The 27,862-nt window shown below is 40.1% G+C and overlaps 1 protein-coding gene and 1 non-coding gene across 11 annotated transcripts in view; both read right to left on the bottom strand.

Annotated features, from left to right (window-relative positions):
* The window catches only part of LOC131442837 (piezo-type mechanosensitive ion channel component 2), a 105,392-nt gene that overhangs the window by 7,648 nt on the left and 69,882 nt on the right, over nt 1-27,862 (bottom strand). For 3 of the 10 annotated variants that reach the window (XM_058612467.1, XM_058612631.1, XM_058612487.1), the window contains 23 exons: nt 25,735-25,891; nt 25,395-25,484; nt 23,906-24,030; nt 22,421-22,489; nt 19,558-19,661; nt 17,429-17,527; nt 15,809-15,929; nt 15,641-15,721; nt 14,921-15,087; nt 13,876-14,069; nt 12,784-12,957; nt 10,941-11,612; nt 10,103-10,361; nt 9,134-9,313; nt 8,700-9,006; nt 8,098-8,230; nt 6,960-7,107; nt 6,657-6,868; nt 6,002-6,160; nt 4,891-5,038; nt 4,053-4,241; nt 3,724-3,813; nt 2,018-2,187 (listed from right to left, as the gene is read on the bottom strand). In XM_058612467.1, coding sequence (XP_058468450.1) covers nt 2,018-2,187; nt 3,724-3,813; nt 4,053-4,241; nt 4,891-5,038; nt 6,002-6,160; nt 6,657-6,868; nt 6,960-7,107; nt 8,098-8,230; nt 8,700-9,006; nt 9,134-9,313; nt 10,103-10,361; nt 10,941-11,612; nt 12,784-12,957; nt 13,876-14,069; nt 14,921-15,087; nt 15,641-15,721; nt 15,809-15,929; nt 17,429-17,527; nt 19,558-19,661; nt 22,421-22,489; nt 23,906-24,030; nt 25,395-25,484; nt 25,735-25,891 — 4,048 coding nt within the window. The remainder of the gene's footprint in view (nt 1-2,017; nt 2,188-3,723; nt 3,814-4,052; nt 4,242-4,890; nt 5,039-6,001; nt 6,161-6,656; nt 6,869-6,959; nt 7,108-8,097; nt 8,231-8,699; nt 9,007-9,133; nt 9,314-10,102; nt 10,362-10,940; nt 11,613-12,783; nt 12,958-13,875; nt 14,070-14,920; nt 15,088-15,640; nt 15,722-15,808; nt 15,930-17,428; nt 17,528-19,557; nt 19,662-22,420; nt 22,490-23,905; nt 24,031-25,394; nt 25,485-25,734; nt 25,892-27,862) is intronic. The other 7 variants (XM_058612710.1, XM_058612991.1, XR_009233600.1 and 4 more) reach the window with 6 other exon arrangements.
* Nucleotides 26,811-26,883, bottom strand: trnam-cau (transfer RNA methionine (anticodon CAU)). The gene has a single exon. It is a non-coding gene; the product is annotated as a tRNA-Met (tRNA).

Below are 27,862 nucleotides of genomic sequence, written 5' to 3'. Positions count from 1 at the left end.
TCCCTCCCCTCAGTCTGATTTCCCCCACCCTGGCCAGGGTGAGGGAGCAGAATCTGTCTCTCATACTGGTGGCGCCAAGATGGCCGTCCAAACACTGGGTGGCGGAAATAGTTCAGATGTTGGCGGGCGACCCCTGGCCTCTGCCCATACGCAGAGACCTCCTGTCCCAGGCACACGGGGAGATTTACCACCCCCACCCAGACCGCGTGGCGCTCTGGGCCTGGCCCGTGAGAGGTTTAATTTGGACGCAGCAGGACTGCCTCCGCAGGTTATAGACACCATTCAGAGTGCAAGGGCTTCCTCCACCCGTGCTTTGTACGGCTGTAAATGGCGGGTTTTCGAGGAATGGTGTGAGTCTAGACTCACGGTCCCTTTTCAGTGTTCAGTTGTGGACCTGTTGTGTTTTCTACAGGAGCTGGTGGATAAAGGAAGAGCTTTTTCCACAGTAAAAGTGTACCTCGCTGCCATCTCAGCATGTCACGTGGGTTTTGGTGATAAACCGGTGGGACAGCACCCCCTGGTTTGTCGCTTTATGAAAGGTGCACGTCGAAAGCTCCCAGTTTCTAGGCACCTGGTTCCACTGTGGGACCTTCTGGTGGTGCTGGATGCCCTTTCTCGGCATCCCTTTGAGCCTTTGGAGGCTGTGGGGATGAAGTTTGTGTCTCTGAAAACGGTGCTGCTTTTGGCTTTGTCTACGGCGAAGCGCGTGAGCGACCTTCAGGCATTGTCTATCCGCCCTTCCTGTCTACAGTTCGGTCCGGGACTCTCCAAGGTTTGCTTGCGGCCCAATCCGGCTTTTGTGCCTAAGGTGGTGGAGTCGGCTTACAGGTGTCCCACAGTAGAGTTGCTGGCTTTTCACCCGCCTCCATTCTCCTCGACGGAGGAGCAGAGGCTTAACACTTTGTGTCCGGTGAGGGCTCTGCAGTCCTACGTGAGTAGGACGGCAGATTTCAGGCGTACTGACCAGCTGTTTGTTTCCTGGTCCACTACCCATAAGGGCAAGCCATTGTCCCGCCAGAGGCTGTCTCACTGGATTGTGGAGGCCATTTCTGTGGCGTACAGTTGCAAAGGTTTGCTGCCGCCCCAGGGTTTGCATGCTCATTCCACCAGGAGTATAGCTGCTTCCTGGGCTCTGTTTAGAGGGGTGTCTGTTCAGGATATTTGTGCTGCGGCGAGCTGGGCTACGCCTCACACCTTTGTCAAGTTTTACAGGCTGGATGTCTCTGGTCCTTCTTTGGCCCAGGTGGTGCTCGGTGCCGGTGCTCCGGGGTTGGAGTGATGTTGTCACTCAACCTTTTGTGGTAGTTAGGCTTCGGGAGTCATATGCAATCCGGGAGTGGTCTATATCTCCCATAGTGAAACACCGAACGAAGTTAGAAAAAGAACGAAGGGTTACTCAACGTAACCCCGGTTCTTTGATAACAGAGTGAGGTGTTTCACCACACGCCCCTTCTTGCATGAGGCACGGAAAGAAACCGGTCTTGAATGATTTTGAGGGGCGGGTCGGCTGTGATAGTATGAAGGGGGCGGTGCCCCAGCACAGCTCGACCTGTCTGTCACTGACAGACGTGGTGCCATTGGAGCTTCCCTGGTTGGTCATGCCAAGGCGATATCCCATAGTGAAACACCTCACTCTGTTATCAAAGAACCGGGGTTACGTTGAGTAACCCTTCGATTTAAGTATCACTTTCATTTTTCTGATATAAAATGTAAATACTTAAGTATTTTAACAAGTGAGCCATGGGTGGCTCAGTGGTAGGTTGTGGGTTCAATTCCTGGCTCTGCTAAGTCTATATGTGTCCTTGAGCAAAGACGTGATGAAATGGATGAATGGCTGAAAACTGCAGTGTAAAGCAGCTCATCAAGACTAGAAAAGCTCTCTATCAATACAGACCATAATTCCAACTATTCTGGTTTTATTTGGTAGTATGAGTAACAAAGATGGGTCACACTCTCACCCTGAGACGTCACCAGCTCTCACACACTGCGCCTTTACCTGGTTATTTTAACCTCTTACCTTTGCACTGACCAGGACACGGTGATGGGAAAGTCCTCGGCCGAGCTCAGCATCTCGATCAGGTTGGTTCTGCTCGGTGGACTGATGGTCCACAGAGAGTTGGAGCTGCCTTTGAGCTCGGCGATGATCAGATCTTCAGGGAAGTAACCCTCCAACCACTGCAGGGCTACCTAACCACGACAACGACGAGTCATGCCACACTTCCCACATCACAAGCAGCTTAAAAATGTCACTTATTGTGAGTTAATGCCACAAATATGAACGTAAATTCCACAAAATTAAGTATAAGCATATTACAGTGAATGGGGGAGAAATAGGTCTTTGCTCATTGCACCTGGTCGTATCTTTGTTTTGTGTTCAATTATTTCCTGTTAATGTTGCATTACCCATCGAGATATTAGCCCAACGCTAATGTTTTTACTTTTCAATGTGTTTGGAGCAGGCCCTTCCTTTGGGGGGAAAAAATCTAAATGTCATCTTGATGGAACGGCCACAACATCTGAGACAGACGCTCAGAATTAAGTGCAATAACTTCCCTGACGTCCTTTTCTTCAGCGCCTCTTTGTGGTTTGGAGTTAAATGCCTCAACATCTATTAAGATGGACCTGAATGAAAGCTTGTGGTGGAGTTATTTATGTCTCCCTCAGGACGAAATGTAAAACCCTCTGGACGTGCGCCGCCGACGCTTCGTCTTGCACCGCGATCAAAAGGTAACTTCAGTCAAGTTCAGTTTCAGAGACACTGTAAGACTTTGGCACAAAAAATGTTTAGATACCAGAGACAGACCAAACCAAACAACAGCTGGACCATAACGTTTTATATTTAGTTTTTTTTTTTATATATTATTCTATCTGCTCCATACACTATCAAGAGCTTTAATTATGAAAATGACATGAATTTAGGAGTACATTTTTCAAATGTAGTGCATCCCATCTGCGTGTTAATGAATCAATGCTAACATTGTTTATTTATCATATTCATCCGTTATTATAATCTATTGTTCCTGTTGAGGTTATTATTTTTCGCCGACATTGACGATGCACTCATTTATGAGGGGGTTAACATGCATGGAAACTCTTCAAATTTGGCCAGCAGGTCAGGTCGACGAAAAGTCAAGTCATGGTCAGACAAAAGTAAATTTTTGACGCAAGAGAAAGTGGCCAAAATTGCATTAAATTTGTGCCAAATTTAAAGAGTTTTTTAAAGAGTTAGGTCGGCAAAACGTGAGAGTGGCATAGGGCACGGCCCTGTTAGTAGCCCCAGGGCTCTGTAGCGCCCTGGGGCAGGTCATGGTCAGACAAAAGTCGTCAGATTAGGACGAATTTTGGTGAGTGTGTCGGTTTTACTAAATGTTTTGGGATTTTTTGACACCAATGCTAAATTTTGGATTTTTTTTCTGTCGTGTCGCACATAGTTGTTCTGATTTTAACCAAACTTGGTAGACTTGTTGCTCTCATGATTACAGACAAATTTCTAATATACTTCCATTAGCTCCGCCCACCCAGAAGTCGGCCATTTTGGAAAAAATGTTATCGGATGTGACAAGTTGCGTGGGGCGGAAAAAAAAAAGAAGTGTTTTTTTGGGAACGAGCTTCTCTTGTGAGTATTTAGTGTCTGGTTTAAACCGCATAGTAATAAAGAAAAAGAGTGGATTATATAAGAGATAACATGCCAATTGAAACATTACAATAAAGAACTGTACTTACATCGTCAACATATGTCATTGTAAATTTTTGATATTCAGCCGGTGTCACAATCTGCAGTTGCTTTTGCTGAGCGCTCATGGTGAAGATGGGCTGTGAGAGGAGGAAATAAACAACAAATTTAAAAAACAACAACAACCCAAAAACAAAGTGAGTTCCAACAATGAGACACAGAAACGGCATCGAAGGTAACAAATGTGTATGTGTGGGTGTGTACATAGTAACTAAGTAAGTAAAGTTATTAAGTTTAAAAGTGCTACTTGGTATAAAAAGGTTTGAGAAACCGCTGCTATAAATGATTCTGAAAAGGCAGAAGGTGAAGGCGTCCACACCTGAAAGCCAGCCAGGGTGATTTCGAACGAGACGTCGAGCGGTGGGTTAATAGCTCCGGCCACGGACTTCACAAGAGACATGAAGAGCAGCGGGAACCAGACGATGCAGATCAGCAGCACCACGATGATTCCCCCCATCCCGTACTTCACCACCTTCTTCTTCTTTTGGCCCCGTGGCTGAGGATACCTCTGCAGAGAGACCACACACACACACACACACACACACGTCACCTGCACAAATCATGGAACTGAGTGGTGCTTTTAGGGAAACATCTCAGTGAAGACCAACTTCTTCTCTGTGGCCTTCACTTCAGGATGAGAACATTTTATTTGGTTAAATCTAACTACCGTTTTACTTTTACCGTGACTTTTAGTATTTTATGTTTTTGTTTTGGAACTTGTGGTTGCACCTTGCCAGGTTCCTCAGTCCCGGTCCTGGTGCCCTACTGCTTTTCATGTTTTAGATGTTCCCCTGCTCCAACACACCTGAAGCTCTGCAAAAGCCTAATAATTCAGGTGTTTCTGGAGCAGGGAAACACCTAAAATAATGAAGGGCAGTGGGTCCCCAAGAACAGGATTGAAACCCTGGAGTAGTAGGGATCGGACGCAAAAAATGAGAACTGATTGTCTGGTTCAGGTCGTGTTCCGTCACGTCATTTGACATTTGTCATTTCAAGAAATAGTGAGTTTATCTGTTAATCAGATCACTGAGAAAGATTTATAACAGATAGGCAGATCATAAAGTCCTTTATAGAGGAATACTGGACACCACACATCATATATATATTTGTTATTTACTATACAGGACAAAAGAGACCACCGCAATGGGAAGAATCACCTTCTCTGACTCTCTCCAGCACTTGAGGATGAAGATGTGAGCGTAGATGTCCTCCACGCAGATCCAGCTGGACAGAGACAGCGAGGTGTCCGTCCAAACCCAGTCCATCACGGCGCGCAGCTCCGTCAGGAATGGCACCAGGCGGAAACTGGACAGACAAAACAGATTTGGTCAAATGAGAGACTGAAGGTTTTTCTTTCCTCGTCTGCTCGTCATCAAACTGAAGCTTTTAAATGATACAGATGAATTAAATGTGTTATGTAAGAACATCATAGACATAAGGCATTCCCTAGCCCCTTAGCCTAACCTTAACCCTTAATTTAAGCCTAAACTAAACCCAATTCTAAACCTTACCCCAAAACCAGGGCTTAACCCTGAAAAGTTCTTTTGTATGGGTTTTTTTGCACCTCACATGCATACACATACACTAAAAAAGTAAGAAATGTGTATTTTCATGACTTTTTTAAGAATCATCAAATATGTCAACAAAGAGTAAAAATCTAGGTTTATTCTCTGCCTTCTCTCAAGTGTGTTGGAGAAGTGTGTTGCATATAGCCTGTAAAAACAAAATGGCCGCCTACCTGACCCAGCTCTATCTGACACCCCCCCCCACACACACATACACACACAAACACTTCTTATTTTGCAAGGTTTTCCTGTATGTGCATGAAAATACAACAATTATGAGTAAAGAGGAAAAAATTACACTATTCGAGCTGCAAAAATTGATAATTTTTATCAATTTAGTGACATCCTTTTGAAATCAGACTTAGAATAAATCCGAAAATTAAGTGATCACATCTTTAAATATCTCATTTCATCTGCATAACGGAGCAAAACTGTATTTCTATTGCTCTTTTCTTTTGCATGTTATTAATATTTTCTATCTCTATGATTCTTGTAGATATGTTGCTTCTAATCTAATCTAAAACCCAAATACTCTAAAAAGTGAGAGAAACAGCAAATCTCAAAAGACATTCTGGAAAATACACGTTTGAACACTAAACACCATTAAATACTAATTTATGCACTAACTATGTGAAATATGTGTTTTATTAAAACATTTTCTGAAGTAAAATCTTATTCTTTATGCTCTCCAGTATGAACTCACCCCTGAAACAGGAAGAGATTGACATAATTGTAGCTCTTGGTGAGGAAGTTTCCCAGGACACGGGTGGGGTAACCACAGCGGATCTGATAGGCCGACAGTCCGAAGTAAATGCACTTGACAAAATACCACATCTGAGCCACTCTGTTCTCTATGAAACGCCTACAGGAGAGGAGAGAGGAGAGGAGAGAGGAGAGAGGAGAGAGGAGAGGAGAGAGGAGAGAGGAGAGAGGAGAGAGGAGAGAGGAGAGGAGAGACACACGGTGAGTCAAAAATGGTTGTTTACTAAGGTGGCCTGGAAGTGCAAACCATTATCACAAATCAAATTAACAAAAGCCACCGTTGTTAGCGTCAAAACTCAAAAGATGTTTGTGTAGTTTGTCTATTGTGGGCTACTGTAAAAACAAAATGGCCGCCCGCTTAAATGAATCAGCTCTATCTTCAATTTCTAAACGACATTTTACCTGAATTTTTACAAACTGGGCCTTTTTTTAGATTAGATTAGATCAGATCGGATTATTTTGGATTGGACTGGAATGACTGGATTGGATTGGATTGGATTGGACTGGATTATATTGGTCTGGGCTGGATTGGATTGGATTATATTGGATTGGATTGAAATGGATTGGAATGGAATGGAATGGAAGTGAGCTCTTACTTCTGTGTGACTCCTGGCAGGATGAAGAACATCCAAAAGTGGATGCCAAAAACCAGGATGACCTGGAAGATGACTTTCCCCATCACTGACTTCCTGAGGTAGAGTGCCCGGTCCACCACCATGGTCCCAAACTGGATCAGGACCATGACCAAGAACGGTCCGGGCACCTGATCCTCCGACAGAGACGAGGTGATGTCTGCCGCCGAGTGTTTCTGATGGAGAAACAATAATAATGAGCATTATTTAATTCTGTGCTGTAAATGTGTGAATGTCATGTCGGAACAAACCAAATAATAAACGTACACCAAACGCCCAGAATCCAAACACGATGATGATGAAGTCGACGGTGTCAGCGAGGAACATCAGCACGTAGACGTCCGTCACTGCGCTGTACTCTGGGTGGATCAGGTTATAGAAGAACTGCCTCATGGGAACGTAGATCTCCATGAACCTGCAGAGAAAGGTTTTAATTTAATTTAATTTAATTTAATTTAATTTAATTTAATTTAATTTAATTTAATTTAATTTAATTATTCTGTATTTACACTTCAGCTTCATGCATTATTATTCTAATAAAAACACAAAGGGCACAGAAATATAAAGTATGTGCATAAAAACATGTGTCTTCCCTGAAGTAGGTGTTGTGTTTTTATTTCTTATAAATGTTATCATGTGACCAAGTAACTTAGAATTAATGTGGCTCCACTGCGCCCCTGTGGTCCGAATATGAAAGTTCAGGGTGAAAGGAGGATGAGGACAGAAAGCAGCATATCATACTTATATTTAGGGCTGCAGTTATTAATCAAGATCATTTTTTATAATCGATTAATCAGTGTGGGTGTTTTGCTTTTTTTCAGCTTCTTAAATGTGAATATTTTTGTTTTGGTTTATTTTGCTCCATAAAATAAAATTAAAAAAATATTAAAACTGAATAATTTTGGTTTGTTTATTGACCATTGATTTATGGACCAACTTAATAATCTCCAATCAATGATTAATTAATGTACTTTATGTGTAATGACGTCTCATGTGCATGTTGTTCTTTATGGCATCAAATCTAATCCCATAATCATAATTCAATTATTCACATATGACACAACAACGTGTGAACAGAGAGATACAAACTCATCTTAACTTTGTGTTTACGTCAGAAAACCACTGTTGGTGTTCTGTTGCAATTCTATTTAAAGCGCTGACGTGTTTTTAAATCGTCTGTTTCGCAGCACTTTCCAGCGCTCGCACTGACGGGAACGCTGTAATTAAAGCTCTAAATTTAGACATTTGAAAGGTTTTCAGCTCTGTTGATGTTCCTCCATTATGTATCTGCAACATTTCCTCCTCCTCATCATCATCATCATCATTGTCTCAGTCTTTTCCTCTCTTCCGAGTGCACAGCATAACCAAAAACAAACATCTCAGATGAACTAACGTGTGGTCGTACAGTTTTATGACGAGAGCTTTCCCCTTGTACAGCTGCTCCCGCAGCTTCTCCACGATCATCTGCTTGCGTGTCTTCATATGGATGCCAGCCTCGCTGCCGTCTCTGTGGCTGCTGCCGTGGGACGCCGTGCTTCCTGTGGGTTAATGAAGTGACAGATTAACAGATTATGAACGGATCCGGACCACAAGAAGCTGTTGTTTTTGTCAGAGTGCAGATGAGTCACTTGTTATTATAACAATTTCAGAGGAAAAATCGATTCATTTGTCTTATTCTGCTCTTATTATTCTGAGTTTTTATGAGAGATTCTTCTTTAAATTGCGGTGGGTGATGCAGGATTTTAAATATTCTACCATGATTGTTCAATGTTGTATCTGTCTTTGCATCTTTTAGACGCAGTCCAGAGGAAAGAAAAACACAAAACGTACTGCTGAACACTGTCACGGGCCTTCCAAGTCAACAGGTGGCGATATAACCGTAACTGTTAAGTCTGTTTTTGGCCAATCAGAAGCGAGAAAGACCAAACCTTTATGTATGCGTACACATGGTTTTGGCCGACGTCTCCCTCATGAATCACCACAAACACCACGGAGAAGAATTGTTACCTCGTTTCGATCTCGCTGAAGAGTGCAGCGAGCGGTGCGAGGAGATGTGCGAGCCACCGCTGGAGCTCTTGCGGCGCTGGTACGTCTGCTGCTGCGGGAAGTGAACCTGGACGTGGCCCGAATCGATGGACGTGCCAAAGTTGATGGACCTCAGGGTGTGATTGGACCCGCTGCGCTCGCTGAGGACTGAGGACGCGTGGTCTGAGTCCCGGTCCCGGTCCCTGTCCTCGTCCTCCGACTCGCTGTGATGAGAAGAAGACGGTGCTTTCTTTTCTTTGGGGTCGTCCTCGTCCCATAGACCGTGACACTGGAAGGAAAACGTCAGAAGGGTTGAAGTTTGGGTTAAAGTTGTTGAGAAAGGAGGAAAAAATTCCAGAAATGGGCGCAGATAAAATGTCTTTGAAGAAGAAATCACAGTTTAGAAAGATATTTACCTTGAGAATGGACCTGTGGAAGAAGAGAGCCAGTAACTGGACCAGGTCGTAGTGGACGTAACCATCCTTCTTCTCCACGCCGATGATGTTGGGAGGGTGATACGGTTTGTTCTTATCAATCTTGTTTTGGTTGAAAGGGAAGAAGCCAAACTGGAAGAAGTACTTGACGACGATGGTGACCTGCAGGGAGGACATTGATCAAGATTCTGGCACGTTTACGACGTTAACGACGTCCGACGTGAAATAAAGTTCCTTCTCTTGACGTCACACACGTGTTAATATGCTGTCATATGATCAAATTCATTCTACATGTAAATTATGTTATCTTTTCTGCACAAAAGTCCCAATTGTCACTATTTTAAAACCCAATGGTTGTAACTAGTTTCTTCCCTCTTTCTTGTCCCAGGATGTAAAACAAAGACCTCTGTATATAATATTCTATATTTTTAATTCACAGAGTCTCATTTTTGTCATTTTAACACAGTAATAGTAATACTATTACTGTGTTTCTCTAAATTATACCAAATTTACAGTTGATTCTCATGGATTCCCATGGAAAGTTTACTATTTGAAATATTAACAAAAATTCCTAAACTAAAGTTCTCATGGAAAGTTTACTATTTGGAATGTTTCAGAAAATACCTCTGCCTTTTATTAACACACATTAACTTCTAATCCTAGTTCTTGATTTAATTAAATAAAGTCCAGTGACTGGTGTGTACACATATATATACTGTATATATGTATATACATATATAGATATATGTATATATATCTATATATATATAGATATATATCTATATATATATATATATATATATAGATATACATATACATATACGTGTTTTTAAACTTTCAGTGATGTTTTTAATCATTCAAATATATATATATACATATACATATGTATATATACACACACAAATATATATATGTGCATATACACGTATATATATACACTGTATACTGTACCTCGGTGTATATGATGGCCGTCATCCAGTAGCGCTTGCTGGGCCGTGGCACGGACAGCATTGCCCAGAGGAAGATGGTGATGGGAAGAACCAGCGTGGCACAGGAAGCTGACACCATGTGGTTGATGATGATGACCAGGTAACAAACCATCTCTGAGTGCGCAACCAGCATGTTGTACAGGGCGTAGCAGAGCTGCAGGATCAGCGGCTGGCACTGATAGAAGTGATCCGACTGATCCAGCTCCTCGTCATAAAACATTCTGTACGGACACAAGCGCAGAGGAAAGATGAAGCTTCTCCAGAGGACACAAAGAAACTAACACACTCCAGTTCAGGTGGAACTAAACCCAGTGAAAGTTGAGTTTCACACTAAACTTTGGTCCCCACTCAAGCTTATAAACCTGTATATGTGTGTGTGTTTTTAAACTTTCAGTGATGTTTTTAATCATTCAAATTTAGTAGTGTAGGTTTGCAAAAGGGTGGAAAATTCCTGGGAAATTTCCAGAAACTTTCCATGGGAACCTTCATTCGGAAATTTTTTTGAAATATTCCAAACAGTAAAGTTCCCTTTACTACGGGAATTTTTTAAATATTCCAAATAGTAAACTTTCTATGGGAACTTTTGTACGGGAATTTCCAACCTTACATTTTTGAAAATTTCCAATTTATTCCCATAAAAATTCCTATGAAAATGTTCCAATTTTGAGAATTTCCGTAGAGTTTGCGACCCTAGAAAATGGTTAGTAACACTTGTTTTTTATCTCTTCACAGCGACCTGAAGAACAGGTTGAATGTGCAGGAGAAATAAACGTGACTCCCTCGTTGCTTGCTGGACTTACTTGTTGAGGAGGAGTTCGCTGGCGGTTAGCTCAGTGGTCATGGAGGGCAGCACGATGTCCGACCTGCTGTCCGAGTGGCTGTCAGAGGTCATGATCATGCGTCTCTTCCTGTACGTGTCGCTCTCGTCGTCGCTCACCTCCAGGCGATCAAAGCTGACCGCCTTGCTGTAGCTGGGAGGAACGTCTGCGTCGGACAACTTGGAAACGTCCGTATCAGGAGTGTAGAGCAGACCCGCCCGCCCGTCTGTCTGCATGAAGTCCTGCTGTCCTCCTCCTCCTCCTCCTCCTTCTCCGTCTTCACTCCCACTCATTACGTCTTTGTCCTGGATAGACGGGACACACTCAGCCACGTCCAGCCTCAGGGAGGTGCCCTCATCTGGGCCAGAAGACTCCCAAGGTGCTTGTTGTTGTTCTTCTTCTCTCTCATGGTTCTTTGGTAATTCCTGCTCAGGTTCCTCACCCTCCGTCCTCTCCATCCTCGCCATCCTCTCCTCCTCTGTCTCCCTGGGTTCCCCCCACAGATCACTCTCAGGCTCCTCACCGTCGTCCAGCTGCTGGGATTCCCACAGAACCTGCTGCTTGTCCTCTCCAAGGTCCTGCTCGTCCTCCACTTCTTCTATGGTGTCTGTAGTGCCTTGTCTAGAGTAGAGTGTGATGCACTGGGTCGCTTCACTACAGGTGGACAAAAAAGAAACAGCATTCAGGTGTCAAGTTTTTATTAATGCATTAATGTTTTCAGTCATCTCGACAGTGGTTCACAAACTTTCTATAAAATGGACCCACTTTAAAAGCAGAGACTCATTTACAGCCGTTTTTGTAACAGCTAATATAATTGTGGTAAACAAATCATTTCCAAGAGATGTTTGGTAAATTAGTTAAGACTCCATTTAATTGGATCCATTTCTAATCAGAACTCAGGATTTCCGAGGTCTGACCCTGACACGGGATTAGGGCTGAAACAATTACCCGATTAATAAATTATTATTTGATAATGCATTAATCAGTTTGAGTGTTTTTTTTCTAGTTTTCTGGTTTTCATGCTTCTTAATTGAGAACATTTCCTCACTAAAACTATTTAACCATTTTTGGTTTGTGGGTAAAACAAAAACATTTGATGAAACATCATCATTTCCAGGTTTGAGCAACACTTCAAAATCATAATTTCTCAGCATTTTCTGACGTTTTACGGACCCAAATAATTACTCGCTAAATGGATTATGAAAATAATCGCTCTACATGGGATAACACTGCTACTTTTACTGTTAATAGCACTTCATACTGTCACACTGTCATATTTCACTCACAGTAAATCCGAATCATAGTACGGCTTAATTTTTAACCATAGACCACTATTCTATTTTTTTAAATTATCTTATTATCTAATATATTTACCCTTTGACTGTGTTGTGTGACTACATCTTATCATATCCGTGAAAATAATAAATATTATGTACTTCTACAAATATTCGTCACAGCTCAGTGAACAATGAAACGAGAAAAGTGACCTTTAGAAATACACAAAGTCTATTTCAATTACATCACAAAGGGCATGGTTTTAAAAGGTTATATTTTAAGTAATTGATGAAATTTTTATTGATTCAGCTTAAAAAGTGTGCAAACCTTTGCATCAAAACACAAAGATAGTTTGTGGTCTACGGGAGAAACGTCCTAATATAAACATAAAAGCCTTGTTTCTCGGGTGATGAAATACAAATCCACAAGTTAAAAATCATCATCAATAAAAATGGAAAAGAGTTGCACAAACAGGAGTGAGTGGATGTAATGATATGATGTGATATAATGGTACAGTCTGTGGGTGAAGGAGAGACAGCACAGGCGGCACCTGGATATGAAGCTGCTGCCGCTCTCCACGGACGACGTGGACACGTCCAGGCCACACATCTTGCGCAGCTTGGGCCTGGCCCGCTCGCTGGTTTTGGGAATGCTCTCTGACATCCCGTCGAGGTCCTCGAGCGTGGACTGGCGAGAGAACAGCGTGGTGGCCTCAGTGACAGCACTGAGAGTGACAGATGAGGGATGAGAGGGGGTGAGGTGGGGGTTTATGTTAGGTTCACAAAGACAGGGAGAATTTTCTGTGTAATAAAACCACTTAAAACAACATTCACGGTAAAAATGAGTGACAAAAAATTAAAGGAAGTGAAAGGCTGAATCAAAATGTTTGTACTTGTTAACATCCATGAAACATATTTGATACAAAGTGGATGAAATACTACAATCTACAGTATAGGCAATCTGATGAAAAATATAACAATTTTTTAAATTTTCACCAAGTATATAAACACACCTGACATGTAGAAACTACGTCACGGTCCTAAGTTTGCTTTGCTCGTTTTTTTTAGGAACAATAATAAAAGGAAAAAAATCGTCTACGAAAAACTGCAAGTGAAAGAGAATAGAATAGAATTGCCATTTCGAAGTTATTTGAATTAATTATGTCGTATATATGTAATTTTCTTACGGTGACCTCAGAGGTTTTCCTGAGTAAAATAAAGGTTCAATAAATGAAAATAAAATGAGCAAATACCCCAAATACCAAATATTGTCTCAAGTATTACAGCAGATTTTTGGAATCCAAACTACTTGGGTAAAAATCTCTAATAAACATATAATTTAAGTCATAAATTATGCCCCAAAAAAGAGAAAAGAAACATTTTTATAAGGATTATTATGAATGTGGAAGTCAGCATGAGTCTACATTTCCAAACACCAGATTCAGCCAAAGAAAGTTTGAATGAAATGTGATGATAACCACAAACTCACCACGATCCGTGGACTCACGGCCAAACTAAACAAACACATTTTCACACTTACCTCTGAGGCTTTTCCAGCCATGAAAACAAACCAAACGTCAACTTTTCGGTGGAGTAGAGACTTAGTTAACAGAGTCAGTCTCACACAATACACTGCTGCGTACCTGGATATGCTGTCTCTGGAGGCTGTGGAGTCCTGGCTCTCCATGCGGTAACCTCCACGTCTCCTCCGCGCGCCAGTGCAGCCCGAGGCCGACTCGTCGTCGCTGAGCTGATCCATGCTGGCCTGTCGGGACATGTTGAGCCTCATGGCCTTCTGATAGTAAACATGGATGCTCTCTCTGGACGGTACGTTACCCTGGTGGGACAATGACACAAGATTTTAATTTCACAAAGACAATGCTAACAGCTCTGTGCTCCCACAGCAACTCCTTATATGGACATCCTGCGGTGTGTGTGTTTATAGGTCAAATCTTCAGGCTTTACAAAATCTTCTTATGCATTATGAGTCAAAGTTATGAATAATTTTAACTGTACCAGTGTCACAAAATAGACCGTTTTTATTTTTTATATAATACTATTTATATAACTCATTCCCATAGTTTTCCCTGTCGACATCTGTCAAAATAATTAATCATTAAAAGTTAAATGTTAGATACTATGGAGTGCCAGAAGGACAGCTCAATAACATGGGCTCCAAAACTCAGTAGCCAATCAGCAGGCAGCTTCCTAAGGCCCGCCCATGATCAGAATCGAAAACAAAAAAGGAGCGCGAAACATTTGGAGGGCAAAGTGAGGGAGTGCAAATGCAAAAACAAATTATTACAAACAAAAAGTGTATTTTACAACAAATAAAATACAATATTTTGATTTTTTTTTTGAAGACGCCGGCCTTCCTGTACGACTTGCAGCAAAGTCGTCATCGACTTTTTGGACCGCCCTGACGTGATTAACACGTGTACCAACTTGCGTTCATGAACGTGAAACATTTTAAAAAAAGCGAGACGGAAATTTACACCAAGATAGATGCAGGGCACAGAAGTTCATGAGTTTTGGGGTAATGGGAAAGCCATCAAAAATGAAAAATTCCTTCCTTGCAAAGGTTCCCTAATAAATCAGAAGAAATCTACTAAATATCATTGATTTCCCGGCATAACGACTTGAACGCAGTGAGTGTTTTAAAGAACCAAAATGGAGGATCCTGCGCACCTTTTTGACCTCTCGCGTGAGCATGCAGCGCTCGATGCGCAGCACGGTGGAGATGTCGATGTACTCGCGGCACATCTCGTTCATCCACTTGGTGAAGCTGTCCACGGTCGTCTGGAAGAGCACCCACGTGAACTTGATGATGTTAAACACGCGTTTAATGATGTTATCTGAGGAGAGACAAACACACACATTCAAATAAAACTATATTGTTTTTATGTTATATTGTTCGCACTTTATGTGGTTTTAACTGTGTTTTTATGTTATTTGTGCCTGTACTGTATACTGTATACATGTGTATTACTAGTATTTCATGTTGCTCGCCATTCAATATCAATACTTTTATTTTGAAATTATGTTAAATTAGTCATAAATATTGTTGTTTATGGAAATGAGGGAAAAAAATTACATTTCCTGATTAATGTGTGACAACCAAAGGGAATATAAAAGAGAAAATAATTAGAGTAATTGTTTTAATTCTAATTTTCTGTGGATAGGTCACCTTTGTTTCTGTGATTCTAATTTGAAATTTGAAGTGTTGTATTTCATTTAATCACTTCCTGGCTCCTGTTTTTGCTGCATATTAAACCTTAAAATCAGAAACTATTTCATAAGAAAGATCAAACAGATGTCTGTCAGACGTTGAGTCCAGAGTGTTTTTAAAGAATCAGCAAAAAAAATGGGGTCAATTATTGTTTGAAAAAAGAAAAGACTCAAACAAACCTGGACCACTCGACTCATTTTCATCGTCTTCTTTTTCTTGCCCTTCTGACGTTTCGCCGACCTCGATGGTCACATGACCTGCTGACATGAGAGCAAGGAAAGCATGTAAAATCTTCCTCCAGCGTTTTTGTGATTTCACGAGGTTGAGGTTTTTGAACTTTCTCTTACCATCTTTCTTACTCTTCCTGTGTCGCACTCCTCTCGTGTATTTCTTCCAGAATTTGCGTTTCTCTTTGCTTCGAGCTCTGAGCGCAGCTTTAGGGTCCGTTATCCAGGCGTGATACAGGAACTGCAGAACAGAGGCGGCAGTTTAGTTTAGCAGACGTCCAGGCGACGAGACACTGAGGCAAATTATTTAGATTTTATTTTAAACAACTTTGTTAATAAAATTTAAATCAGCTCTGTATAAAATAAATCTGCAGATACTTCATCATTCATTAAAAGTTGCTTTTTCATGATTCACATGTTGGGAGAATCTGGGTGAATTTTGTGTTTGATGGTGCATTCGAGTGCTGCTGAAAAGCGTTATTTTAAAATAAAAAAAAATTTAAATGATAGAATATTACATTTACATTAAATCTAATCAAAAGTTTAGTACCAGATGTCCACTGAGGCAAATTAGGGGGGAAAAATATGTTAAGTTATTTGTGTTAAAACACAAATAAAAGCTAGTTTTGCAAATAATTTACAGTTGATGGTAAATTCCAGTGGTGCTGAAGTGTCGTTTCCTCAGTTTTAGTACAACAAATAAGATTTGCCTTGATTATTGTAGTTATTTTCAGCGGCGTCCCTGCACCAAAGTTAGAGGGCACTTCCTGTTTAAAATGGCCAACTTCCTGTTGGGTGAAAGGCGGGTCCGTAAACGTGTTCAGGGAAGTTCCCTTGACTCACATATCAAGTTTTGAGCAGATCGGACAATGTTAGACTTTACTTCCTGTAGGGAGGTCATCTCGTACAGACATGTTCAGGACAGGTCTGAGGTGTCACATATCAAGGTTCAAGTGGATACAATCCCTGTTAGAGCAGCATCAAAAAGTGGAAGTGTAATTATGTCTGCCGTACCAGGGGGCGCTGTTTTTGAAATTTAATATTTTCACATGGGCGGCTTCAGGGCCGGACTGTCATCAATTCTAGCAGGTTTGGTTGAGTTCGGTCCAGGATTGGCAAAGTTGTAACAGTTAGGTTTTTTTAGTACTTTCTGCCACCACCAGGAGGCATTGTTGTAAAAATGTACTGTTTTCTGCAATGTGGTCATCTTCAGCAACTACCCATCATCAATCATAGCACGTTTGGTTGGGATCAGACCTTCCGTCGTGAAGTTGTAAGAGTTTTGCTGTTTGTCGCGAAAAATCAGATTTTTAAATAAAATCTTTCATTTCAGTACTTCACACTTTTGTGTCATCTTTGGTTTCAGTGGTGTCACCGAACAAAAAAAAGAGATCCTGACATGAACTTAAGTTACCAGCTGCACTATTTCCTTTCAACATGGCTTTCAAAATAAGAGCCACTGACTTTGGCAGGGTTTTGTTTTACTTCTCCTTATATAAAAATTTTGTGATAACACTTAAAAATAATAAAAATAGCTTACAATCAGAATCCTGTAAAATGAAACACACTTTTTCAACGTTATTCAAAGTGTTAGTTATTAGTAGCAACAGTAAGTAAAATCGGGTAATGACAAGAGTGAGTGTGACGTGATGTTAGCTGTTACAGGAGCAGGCAGACAATAGCTGAGTTGTGTTAGTGCTGCAGGTGAATGAGTGAGTGAGTGAGTGAGTAAGTGAGTACCTTTCCTGCCTTCATTAAATACTGCAGGATAGTTTTAGGCAGCTTTATGATTGACCTGGGCAAAGCCAGAACCGCGGACACAAACTTCCCAATTGCTCGCTACAGAGAGGCAACAAAGAGGGAGAGGGTTAGTGGTGAGGGAACATTTCATACGGTGAGAAACGTGACAGTGTTACAGTGTTAGAGTATTAAAGGAGACAACAGTGTTAGGGGAGACAGTTGTTCACATGCAGGTGAATGTTTGTTAGTACAAGAAGAAAATGACTGGAAACTATAATTTCTGTTCATTTAATGTTTAGTTTTATATTTTAATCTGTAAACACAATCAGACAGAACTTATTTTACTCCAATACCTACAGTCAGGTGTTCCTTTACTCACTGGTCCAGTGTGTGAGAGTTAGTGACACCTAATGGTGAGACAGGAGATAGCACTGGCCTTTGACAATGTTTAAGATGTTGACAAATAAAATGAAATATGAATATAAATTTCATAAAATTGAATATCTTTAATATCTCTTAATTTACTTAAGAGTTAGAAGGATCAAAGATAGATACATATTTCTAATATCAAATAAAATGAAATACATTTCAGTGGCTCTGTGTTGGTGTGGATGGTTCAGTCTGTAACTGAACGAGCTGAATGATGATGATGTGCTCAGAGAGTTGCTAAATCATTAGCTTCACAGTCAATACTTCATACACAAAGCTGTGTCATTATTACATTATTCAAGCATCAGCAGAGCCGCAGCTCCCTCTACCTCTGACCAATTATGCTTAGGGCCCCCAAAAGCTTAGCAGCGGCCCTGCACATCAGGTTGGTTACAGCTTATAATACGATCATCTGAAGTTTCGATGTGCGTAACATTTGCATTTTAAAACAACAATACTGAGCTAGCTAATAACAATGTAGCCACATAACGTTCTGAAACGCACCGTGGATTATTAAAGGGCAGCGTCCAGCATGAAAAAACATTTACTAACGTAACGTAGATTAACTACGTTAGTGAAAACTCACCCCATTAGAAGATAGGAGGTTAATAAGAGTTTCAGGGAGCTTTATTTTCATCGCTGGCGTCATGTCGTCATCTCGGAAGTAACTACTGTGTCTGTTCACCTCAAGATGTCCAGATGTAAAGGCCTTTTAAGACAAAGGCCTTGTTCCAGCATGTGTTTATTTTTCTTTAAGTACATAAATGAAGAAGAACAAAACCAAACCTTTCTGGGTCACAAAGGCCACCGTAGTCCTCCTCCATTTATTGCAATCTGCAGTCTTGCCATTAGATGTCCCTAACTCTTACACACTGGACCTTCAATCCTTCCAATTTAAACCCGGATGAACTCATGACACTGTTAAAGGTAAGACCGGAGTGTTCCAACATTATTGTTGAAGACCCTTTGTCAGATTTAAAGCGTCTTTGACGGGAACGTCATAAAGTTCTCGGCCTCACCTGAGAAACAAGGAGGGTAACTCACATTTTTGACCACATATCACTGTCAATAAAAACCTCAAATGTTTCTTTGCAAGTGATGACCTTTTAAAATCAGCAAACACCCCCCCCCCCCCCCCCCCCAAAAGTCACTTTTCACCATGATACTGAAGTCAGGATCCGAAGATTTTAAAAACGTGACCTTCTTCACTCTGGAGCTTGAGCGTCAGTGAACCGAGTGCAATGACATTAAAGGACTCTGTGTTTTAACAGGAAATTACACAGCTTTCTTTCTTGGTGAGACCATGAACTTATGAAGTTCGCTCTCTCCATTTTCAATCTAAACTTTCCACATGGTTCCATTTCAGTAACTGCGGCCCAAGGAGAAAATATGATTCAATATTTCTTAAGGAGAAAAGGTTAAGATTAATCTTGTGATTCATTTACACAGTGATGCTGTTACTGTGAAGTTTAAACTGTATATTAAAGGTTATTCAATTGTCCAGCTCTGCATAAAAAGTACATTTTACTCATAATAGTGTGAATGTAAATCCCCTTTTACCAAAATAAAAGTTTCAGTTAGTAATCTTACTACTACAGTAAATAAGATTGAATATAAAGTATGATAAATAAACACACATCCTTATGCTTGACCTGTACTCAGATTGAGACAGAATAATAATAACAATAATAAATAATAACCTGAAACGCTGACTTCCTGGGCGGCTCCTCGTCTTTTTTGTCCTCCTCCTCCTCTTCCTCCTCACTGTCAGTTTCAAACAAGTAATAGTCTCCACTTCTAACCACTGAGGGGCAGAGGGCAAAGCGCTGTTACATTCAGTCAAACTGCGGCTGAAGACTTTACCTGTTTGTATGTTTGTTGTCTTGTTTTTACATTAAAGCTGTAGTGCGTAACTTTTATATTAAACACAAACAATATTGTTTGTCAGATTTTTACTCCACTACATTTCCTCTAACTCTCTTTGCTACTCGTTACTACCAAATAAAACCAGAAGAAGAAGAAGAGTTAGTATTATGGTCTGTATTTACATAGAGCTTTTCTAGTCTTGATGAGCTTCTTCACACTACAGTTTTCACTCATTCACTCACTGCAACATGGGGTTTTCAGTGTCTTTGCTCAAGGACACATAATAGACTAGAAGAGCCAGGAATTGAACTCACAACCTGACCCTACCTTTAAGCCACCGTGGCACACTTCTTAAAATACTTTTACTTCTAAAACTTCTAAAAGTACATTTTATATCAGAAAATTACTCTTTGATACCTGATAAAGTACATTAAATGTCATAAGTACTTTTACTTTATATAAAGTGACTTTTTCTGGTTCTTTCATTCAAGTATCACCTTTAAGGTAACTTTATGCAAGACATTTTGCAAGATCTGAAACAGTATTTTTTTTTAAACCCCGGCCCTAACCCTAACCCCAAAGAGTGGGAAAATTTCAAAACGCCGCCCCTCCATTTTTGTGATGACGGTGAAAAGATGCTACTTTCAAGCAAACGACGACATCACAGTCTCTAGCGCTGGAATTCTCTGTGTCTATCTTCGTCGTCATCATCATACTCTTGTATTTTTAGAGATTGTTTGACAGCGTTTCTACGGAGGTGAAGGGAAAAAAAACAAGTGTTGAAGATTTAACAGTGAAACTGATGGACATTTCCTTCTCGGAAAGTAGATTTTATTTTAAAAAGTCACCGCAAATCTGAAAAGCGATACTAAACATCACGGCAAGTTGGCAACACTGTTTGCTTTATGATAACTTTTAGACTTTCTCTCCTCTGCTCTTGGTTCATCCCGTCTCTGTTAAGTACAATTGTAATTTATATAACGTTCTTCTTCTTCTCTGTTTATGGTGGAGCAGTGCTGCAGCGCCACTTACAGGCCTGGCATGTGTATTTTTTATTTGTTATTTCGTCATTTTCCTTAAGCAATGCCGTGGTTTTACAAAAGACAGTTTATGTTTCGTTCAGCAGCGCTGTTTAGATCTGGAGTCGCTGCACACAGGAAGTCATTTGTTTTTGGATTATGACATGAAATGAACACTTAATGTCCCCTGCAGGCTCCCTGTGCTGCAGCTGTATACACACAAGCGCCCCCTCCCTCAGTCAGGTCTGATAGTTTTGCTTGACAGAGGCTAATTCAAGCAAAGTCAAAGTTACGCACTGCAGCTTTAACACGAGGCACAGTGACGGTTTTCCCTGTTGAAAGAAAGAAGATGCAGGAAAACACAATTTGACATTTTAAATGGCTCTATTATTACGTAAACTAAAGATATATATAACATGTTTTAAAAAACAACAACAACAACACAAGAGAGAAACTGAAAAGACACAGAAGAGACACACAAACACATTTATTATTAATAATAATAAAGAATATTAGTATGGCTGAGGTAAAAGTGTGCGCACAGTGGCCTTTAAACACGAGCAAGTGAGACTCCAGTGTCTACAGTGGTTAAGTGTTAGAAACATTGGGAGAGACAAAGGCTGACTTATGTCCTTGAACAGAACCACAGTGGGCGGGAGGTGAAGGGCTGGGGGGGGCAGGGTTAGCGGGGGAGGGGGATGCTGGGAAATGGAGATGAGACATCAAATGACAAAAAGTGATAAAAATGGAGAAATAATTTGAAAATGTCATGTGGGGGGAAACAGAGTCCGACGTGAGGCATGAGCTGAAACCAAACAGGCAACCAATGGTCACGATGTAGAATTGTTGTTTTTATAGATATTCATATATATTATTAGAAACACTGATTTTAGTTTGTTTTTCTTTTTACTACCTGTTTGGTGATCATGTCTGCAGGCAAAGAATGAACAAACACTCTCCGTCCTTTATTCCAGTACTGAGAATAAAGGCGAGTCGACTTCATGTCTTTGCGTGAAAACGTTTTTTTTGTGATTCTCTACCGCTCTGTGGGCTCTTTAGGCTCAGACCGACGCCGACCGCTCGCACCTTAAACCAACATCCAAGTACAAACTCTACAGCAGTTAGTCTTTTTCCCCTCTTTCCTCGTCACCCTGCTACAGACCTGCTATTTCATATTGTGCAATAAGAATTTGATGGCTGTATATCCTTTTAATGTAGTACGCTGCAACTGAAAACCCACCTCACGTTAACTAGGGTCACTTTTTCTTTTTAATGTCCTTGACCCATACACTGGTTGTTGTTGTTGTTGTTGTTATTGTTCTTCGTTGTTAGCTGTATGCACTTTCAAGGTGAAGTCAAGTAAATCTCGTTGTACAACTTGTATAATGACAATAAAGGCATTCTATTCTATTCTATTCTATTCTATTTAAGGAATCCCCCCCCCGCGCTGACGCTGACACCATCTTAAAGAACCACGTCTTTAAACTCAAGTGCACGTGGTGTGCAGCAGTCACGACGAGGCCTTAAATAGACACAGAAAAGGACTAAAAACTGTGTGTATGTTGGCGCCTTCAGAGCCCAGGGGCAGTATGGGAATCCTAAGCGTTCTGGTCAAGGACACAAGGGCCAATCAGAGTGGAGGAAGAGAAATAAAGAGGGTTTGGGGGGGTCAACCTACTGGAAGCATGGTCAACCCACGGCCTCCACCACTGCTTTTTTTTGGTCTTGGCTTTCGTTCGCTGTGCTCCTAAAATTTCACAAATAAAGCAGTGCAACATTTCATATTAAGAAAATCAGTTTTTTTCTTTCTGTGATAAAGATTAAGTCAAGCCATATTTTGTTTTCTTTGCTCCATGAAGCTGCTCTTTTAGCTCGTAACTGTTTGCAACATCACATGACAACATGATCATTACATATTAAACACAACTCACCGTACTTTTCATGAGTTCTACTAAACATATCAGTAACTTTAAAGGTCCAGTGTGAAAGAGTGAGGATGGCTTACAGGCAGAGAAGGGAATATTTGACTCTTATTTGGATAGTTACTAAGTTATTTACTTACTTACTTTAATTTAATTTAATGGGCATCAAACAAAGAACAATAAAAAAAGGGGAAATCTTGTCATTCCAAATTGCAATTTGACTTTCACAAAAAAATTTTTTTCATCATCGATTAATCTGTCGTTTATTATCTTTGTTTGGTCCATAAAAATGTTGAAAAACCTGGAAACAATGATGTTTCTCAAATGTTCCCGTTCTGTCCAGAAATGATTATTATTATTGTTCACTTTTAATGATTTCTTTGCGATATGAAAATATTCACATTTAAGAAGCAGAAAAATCTAGAAAACTTGTTGACACTCAAACGGATGATGAAAATAGTCGATTAATTTAGTCATTAATTGATTGTTTCAGCCCCAATATTTATTTATGTATGTGTGTGTTTATATATATCTACACATACACATTTATTTGTATACATATACATATGTATATATGGTTTTCATATAAGCAAGTATATTTCTATCATTTGTCTAATAATTATATATGTACATATGTACCTTATACACATGTATATAGGTGTGTGTGTATATACTGTATGTATACACCTATATACACGTACATATGTACTCGCATATGTATACGTATCGTATACGTGTGTATATATATGTATGTATATATATATATATATATACACATATATGTATACATATCGATATACTTACACACATGTTTTTAGGTATATGCATATATATACAGTATATACCTATATATGTGTATATATGTATTTATGTATACATAAATACATACACAAACAACAGCAATATACAGTAAGCTAGTTTTAAAATAACAGACACTCAAAAAAGATCACTGTATTATTTTATACAGGAAATTATTAATTAAAAAAGTATTTAAAGAAGCTGGGAAATTAGATATATACATATATGTGTATATAAAAGCACACAGGGATAAATTGGGATAAAATCCCAATGTTTATGAACTTAGGACAAGGTTTTCTACTAAAGTCACTTATTCCTCACTTTGATCTACAGTCTCACCACTAGGTGTTGCTAATTCTCACACACTGGACCTTTAAATCCTAACATAAAACTGTTTTGACACTGACTGCAGAGTGAGACACCCCGCGAGGCGGCCGTCATACCATCGTCGTCGTCGTCGTCCTGGGGCTGCACGAGTGTCTGTCCCTCTCCGGACTCCTGCGCGATGCTAAGCATCTTCTCCTTGCCCCGCTTAAACTTTTGCTGCCGCACTTTAATGCGCTCCATCCTGATTAGATCAGAGAGACGTTGAAGAGAGAGACACCGGAGTATCGACACAGAGCTGCAGCAGCAGCAGCAGCATCACCGACGGGCCTGACAGACTGACCATGAACGTCTCCAGGCGTCATATAGAAATTAGCGATTGTTATGTAACAGTAGAGTGCTCATTAGAGTGAGTAAGTGGATATTATCAGAGCTTATGAGTGACTCCTGAGGTACCTATAAGTGGTGGAAATACATTGACTTAATGTAGTATGATATACTCTGAGAGCTGGCTTCCAGGAAATGATAAAGACGTTTAATACAAACCCTTTCAAATGGCTTTCTGACTCATGTTTCCTTATATATTTAAACCCAATGACACTCATCAAAGATATACTCTGAGCAACTAAAATAGACCAAGAGATCACACTGAAAAGACCAAAAACCAACAATGGAGCGGTTCCAGTGTTATTTGTGTACATTCAGCATTGTCAAAAATCAGACCAAACACTTGTTAGAGCTCCACATGTCTCAGATAGATCTCAGATAGATAAAACAAAGCTTTTCTACCTCAGTAAAAATCAAACAATATAGGTTTTTAACACTGCTATATCAAAGTATTTTTAGTATTCTACTGGGAATAGAAATCCTACAAACTGTGTTTAAACAAACAAGAAATAGGTTAATTTCAAGCTTTTGTGCATGTTTTTTTTGTATTTGTTGTCAAATCCAGACCATTATCTGGATATGCACTAAATTTAACCTGCAATGTACATAATTGCTCATTTTGTCATCAATATCTTAGATCTTGAGAAATTTCACTAAAATGTCAATAAAAGTGTCTCAAAAATACTTTTTGAGAAATTTCAGGTGACAGTGACATTGTGATGTCCAGCATGCAAACTCCAGGTTGAGCACCATTTCCAAAGCAATAATGTATGAATTTGATAAACTAAAAATAAACACTGACTTTAGTAACATATTATTACTGAAATATAGTAAGGAGTGGTGGCTGATGGAGAGGGAAAAGTATGCTTAAAAAACTTATTGAAACAGTGCAGATACATGCAGGCTCACTATTTGGCAAGCAAGAAATCACTGCTACACTTTGGATCCAATGTGTTATAGCATATTAGTAAGTGTAATGATAAATCCAAAACATAAAGTGGTTATTTTCTTCTAAAATCCAGACCATTATCTGAATATGCACTAAATTTAATCTGTGCATTATATCGTGAGACATTTCACTCAAATGTCAATAAAATGTGTCTCAGGAAGTTAAAAGACCTTGTTTCCAAAGCCTTACCTGGATCTTCCTCAACACCAAAAATGAAAAACACTTAAATAAAAAAACGCTGGGGGAGCGTGTTAAATAGTTTGGATTCTCACTGTCTTTTCAGCTGCTCCACCGATTTACGCTCCTCCTCCAGTCTTGCTCTCACCGCCTTCACGATCGTGGCCTGGAAAAGCTCAGCTCCTCTGAAACACACAAACAAACACCAGCAATAAATCAAGACAACTGAATTTCAACAAATGACATAATGCAGAATGTATTAAAATCATCTGTGGACTGAATAACACATTGAATATTGTGGTTTTTCCTGCTGTCAAAGCCCAGGTTTCCCAGTCAAAGGTGGAAAAATTGCTCAAATGTTTGTATCCAGGAAAAAATGAGGGTTAAAAATCCTTTGTGGTTCGGTGGTAAACCTCGCTGCTCTGCTCGTGTTACCTGGACGCTAGGATCTGCGACGCTCTGATGTCGGCCACCACATGCAGGAAGTAGTAGCTCATGAAGACTCGTCTCTGCAGCAGTAGGAAGGCGAAGCAGATGCTGTCCCAGATGATGCCGGCCTCGTCGCTGGGCAGGTCGCAGCGCTGATCGGCAGCTGTTAAACACGCAGAGTTACAGTTTAGTGTCAAACTAATAAAGTCTCAAGGAACCACCAGTTTTGTTGTTTTTAGATCACTTAAAATTTCATCACACCAGTTCTGTCCTCCCCACTTCCTGTCCAGTTCAGGGTTAATTTTTAAGATTTTCTCTTCCTACTGCACTGCTCCTTTCTTATCTTATTCTGTTACAATATATATTTCTATATTTTATTTTGTCGTTTGCTTGTTTTTGTTGGGCCTGTGCAGCACGTTGGTCAACTAAGGTCGTTAGGTGTGTGTATAGTAATACACATAGTAAGTGTAATAATAAATCATAAAGTGTTTATTTTCTTCTAAAATCCAGACCATTATCTAGATATGCACTAAATTTAATCTGTGGATTATCATCATTTTACATAGGCATAAGGGTGTGTGTATAGCTCAACCAAGTCTTGAATAAATAAATAAAAAATATATATAGATATACATATATATATGGAATTAGGTTTGTGTCAATATGATCAAACAACACTTTTTAAGAAGCAAACAATTTACAAAAAATACCATACCTTTGATTAAATCAATATTTTGTTTTTGCTCAATTCATAAAGACAAAACAATTCAAGACTATTAAATATGTGTGGTTTGATAATATTCACACAAATCTACTTACATAAAAACACACCTTTGTCACAGCAGATATACAGGGTTACACTCCAGTTTTAAGGGTCATAATATTGTTGTAATCTCTGCAGTTAAACACATTCTTTTCACACAACAGTTGTGAACACACACACAAACAAAGGTGCAGTAACAACGGGCGGCAGGACCACGCAAGGTTGGATCCCTTGATAAAGGACACACTGGCCCCGGGATTTGAAAAGGCAGCCCTGTGGCTACAAGCACAAATTCCTTCCACTTCACTATCAAAACAATTGCCCCGTGTGAGGCTCGAACTCACGACCTTCAGATTATGAGACTGACGCGCTGCCTACTGCGCCAACGAGGCCTGAAAGCGCTTACTAGAGAAGGCCGAATATACTTCTGTCTCATTTTCCATTTGCAGAACTTAAAACTGACTTTAGCAACATATTACTGCAAATATAGTAAGGTGGCGGAGAGAGAAAAGTATGATTAATAACTTACTGGAACAGTGCAGATACATGTGGGCTCACTATTTGGCAGGTAACAAATCACTGTTACATCATTATTATTGTTATTATTATAATAATAATAATAATAATAATAATAATAAAAAAAAAGAAGTGAATGTTAGTAATAATAATATAATAATAATAATGATAATAATAATGATGCGAGCAGCGTTGTGCGGGCCGCTGCCCCCGCCAGCAGGCCCTGTAAGCCCTGGACTCTGTGTACTGGCCGGGTCACTTATCACGCATGTGAAGTTTAGTGCAGATTGGTCTGTATGGCAATATTATGGGTCACTTCCTGTCTGTGAAAACCTACTTCCTGTGTGCAGGTTATGGCTTGCACATGTTCAAGGCGGGCCCTTGGTCTCACATATCAAGTTTCGGGCCAATCGGTCAATATATGGGCGAGTTACAGGGCACTTCCTGTTGAGTGGCGAAACGGCGGAATTCAAAATGGCCGACATGGCATTTGGGTCAAGTTCAAATTCGTAGATGTGCTCATGGGCGGCGTCTTGTGTCATGTATGAAGTTTTGTGCCGATAGGCCAGTGTATGGCGAAGTTGTAGCACACTTCCTGTTTCAAAATTCCGGCCCACTCTATAGGCATGTGACCAGAGGGGGCGCTACTGCGCCATTTTGCATTGCTTTTTTTGCATTTCCATTATTTTATAAAATGTTTCGCCAGTTCTGATTTGCGTGGCAATTTTCGTCCATTTTCACACATGTTTAGGGGGTCAAATTAGAGATTGTTGCGGCAAAAGGAAAATAATAAAAATTCCTACAATTACAATAGGTCCTCGCACCACTGTGTGAGTGCTCGGGCCCTAATAATAA

This window comes from Solea solea, chromosome 1 (genome assembly GCF_958295425.1).
Source record: "Solea solea chromosome 1, fSolSol10.1, whole genome shotgun sequence".
Taxonomy (NCBI): domain Eukaryota; kingdom Metazoa; phylum Chordata; class Actinopteri; order Pleuronectiformes; family Soleidae; genus Solea; species Solea solea.
This window is presented reverse-complemented; position numbering and strand designations above follow the sequence as displayed.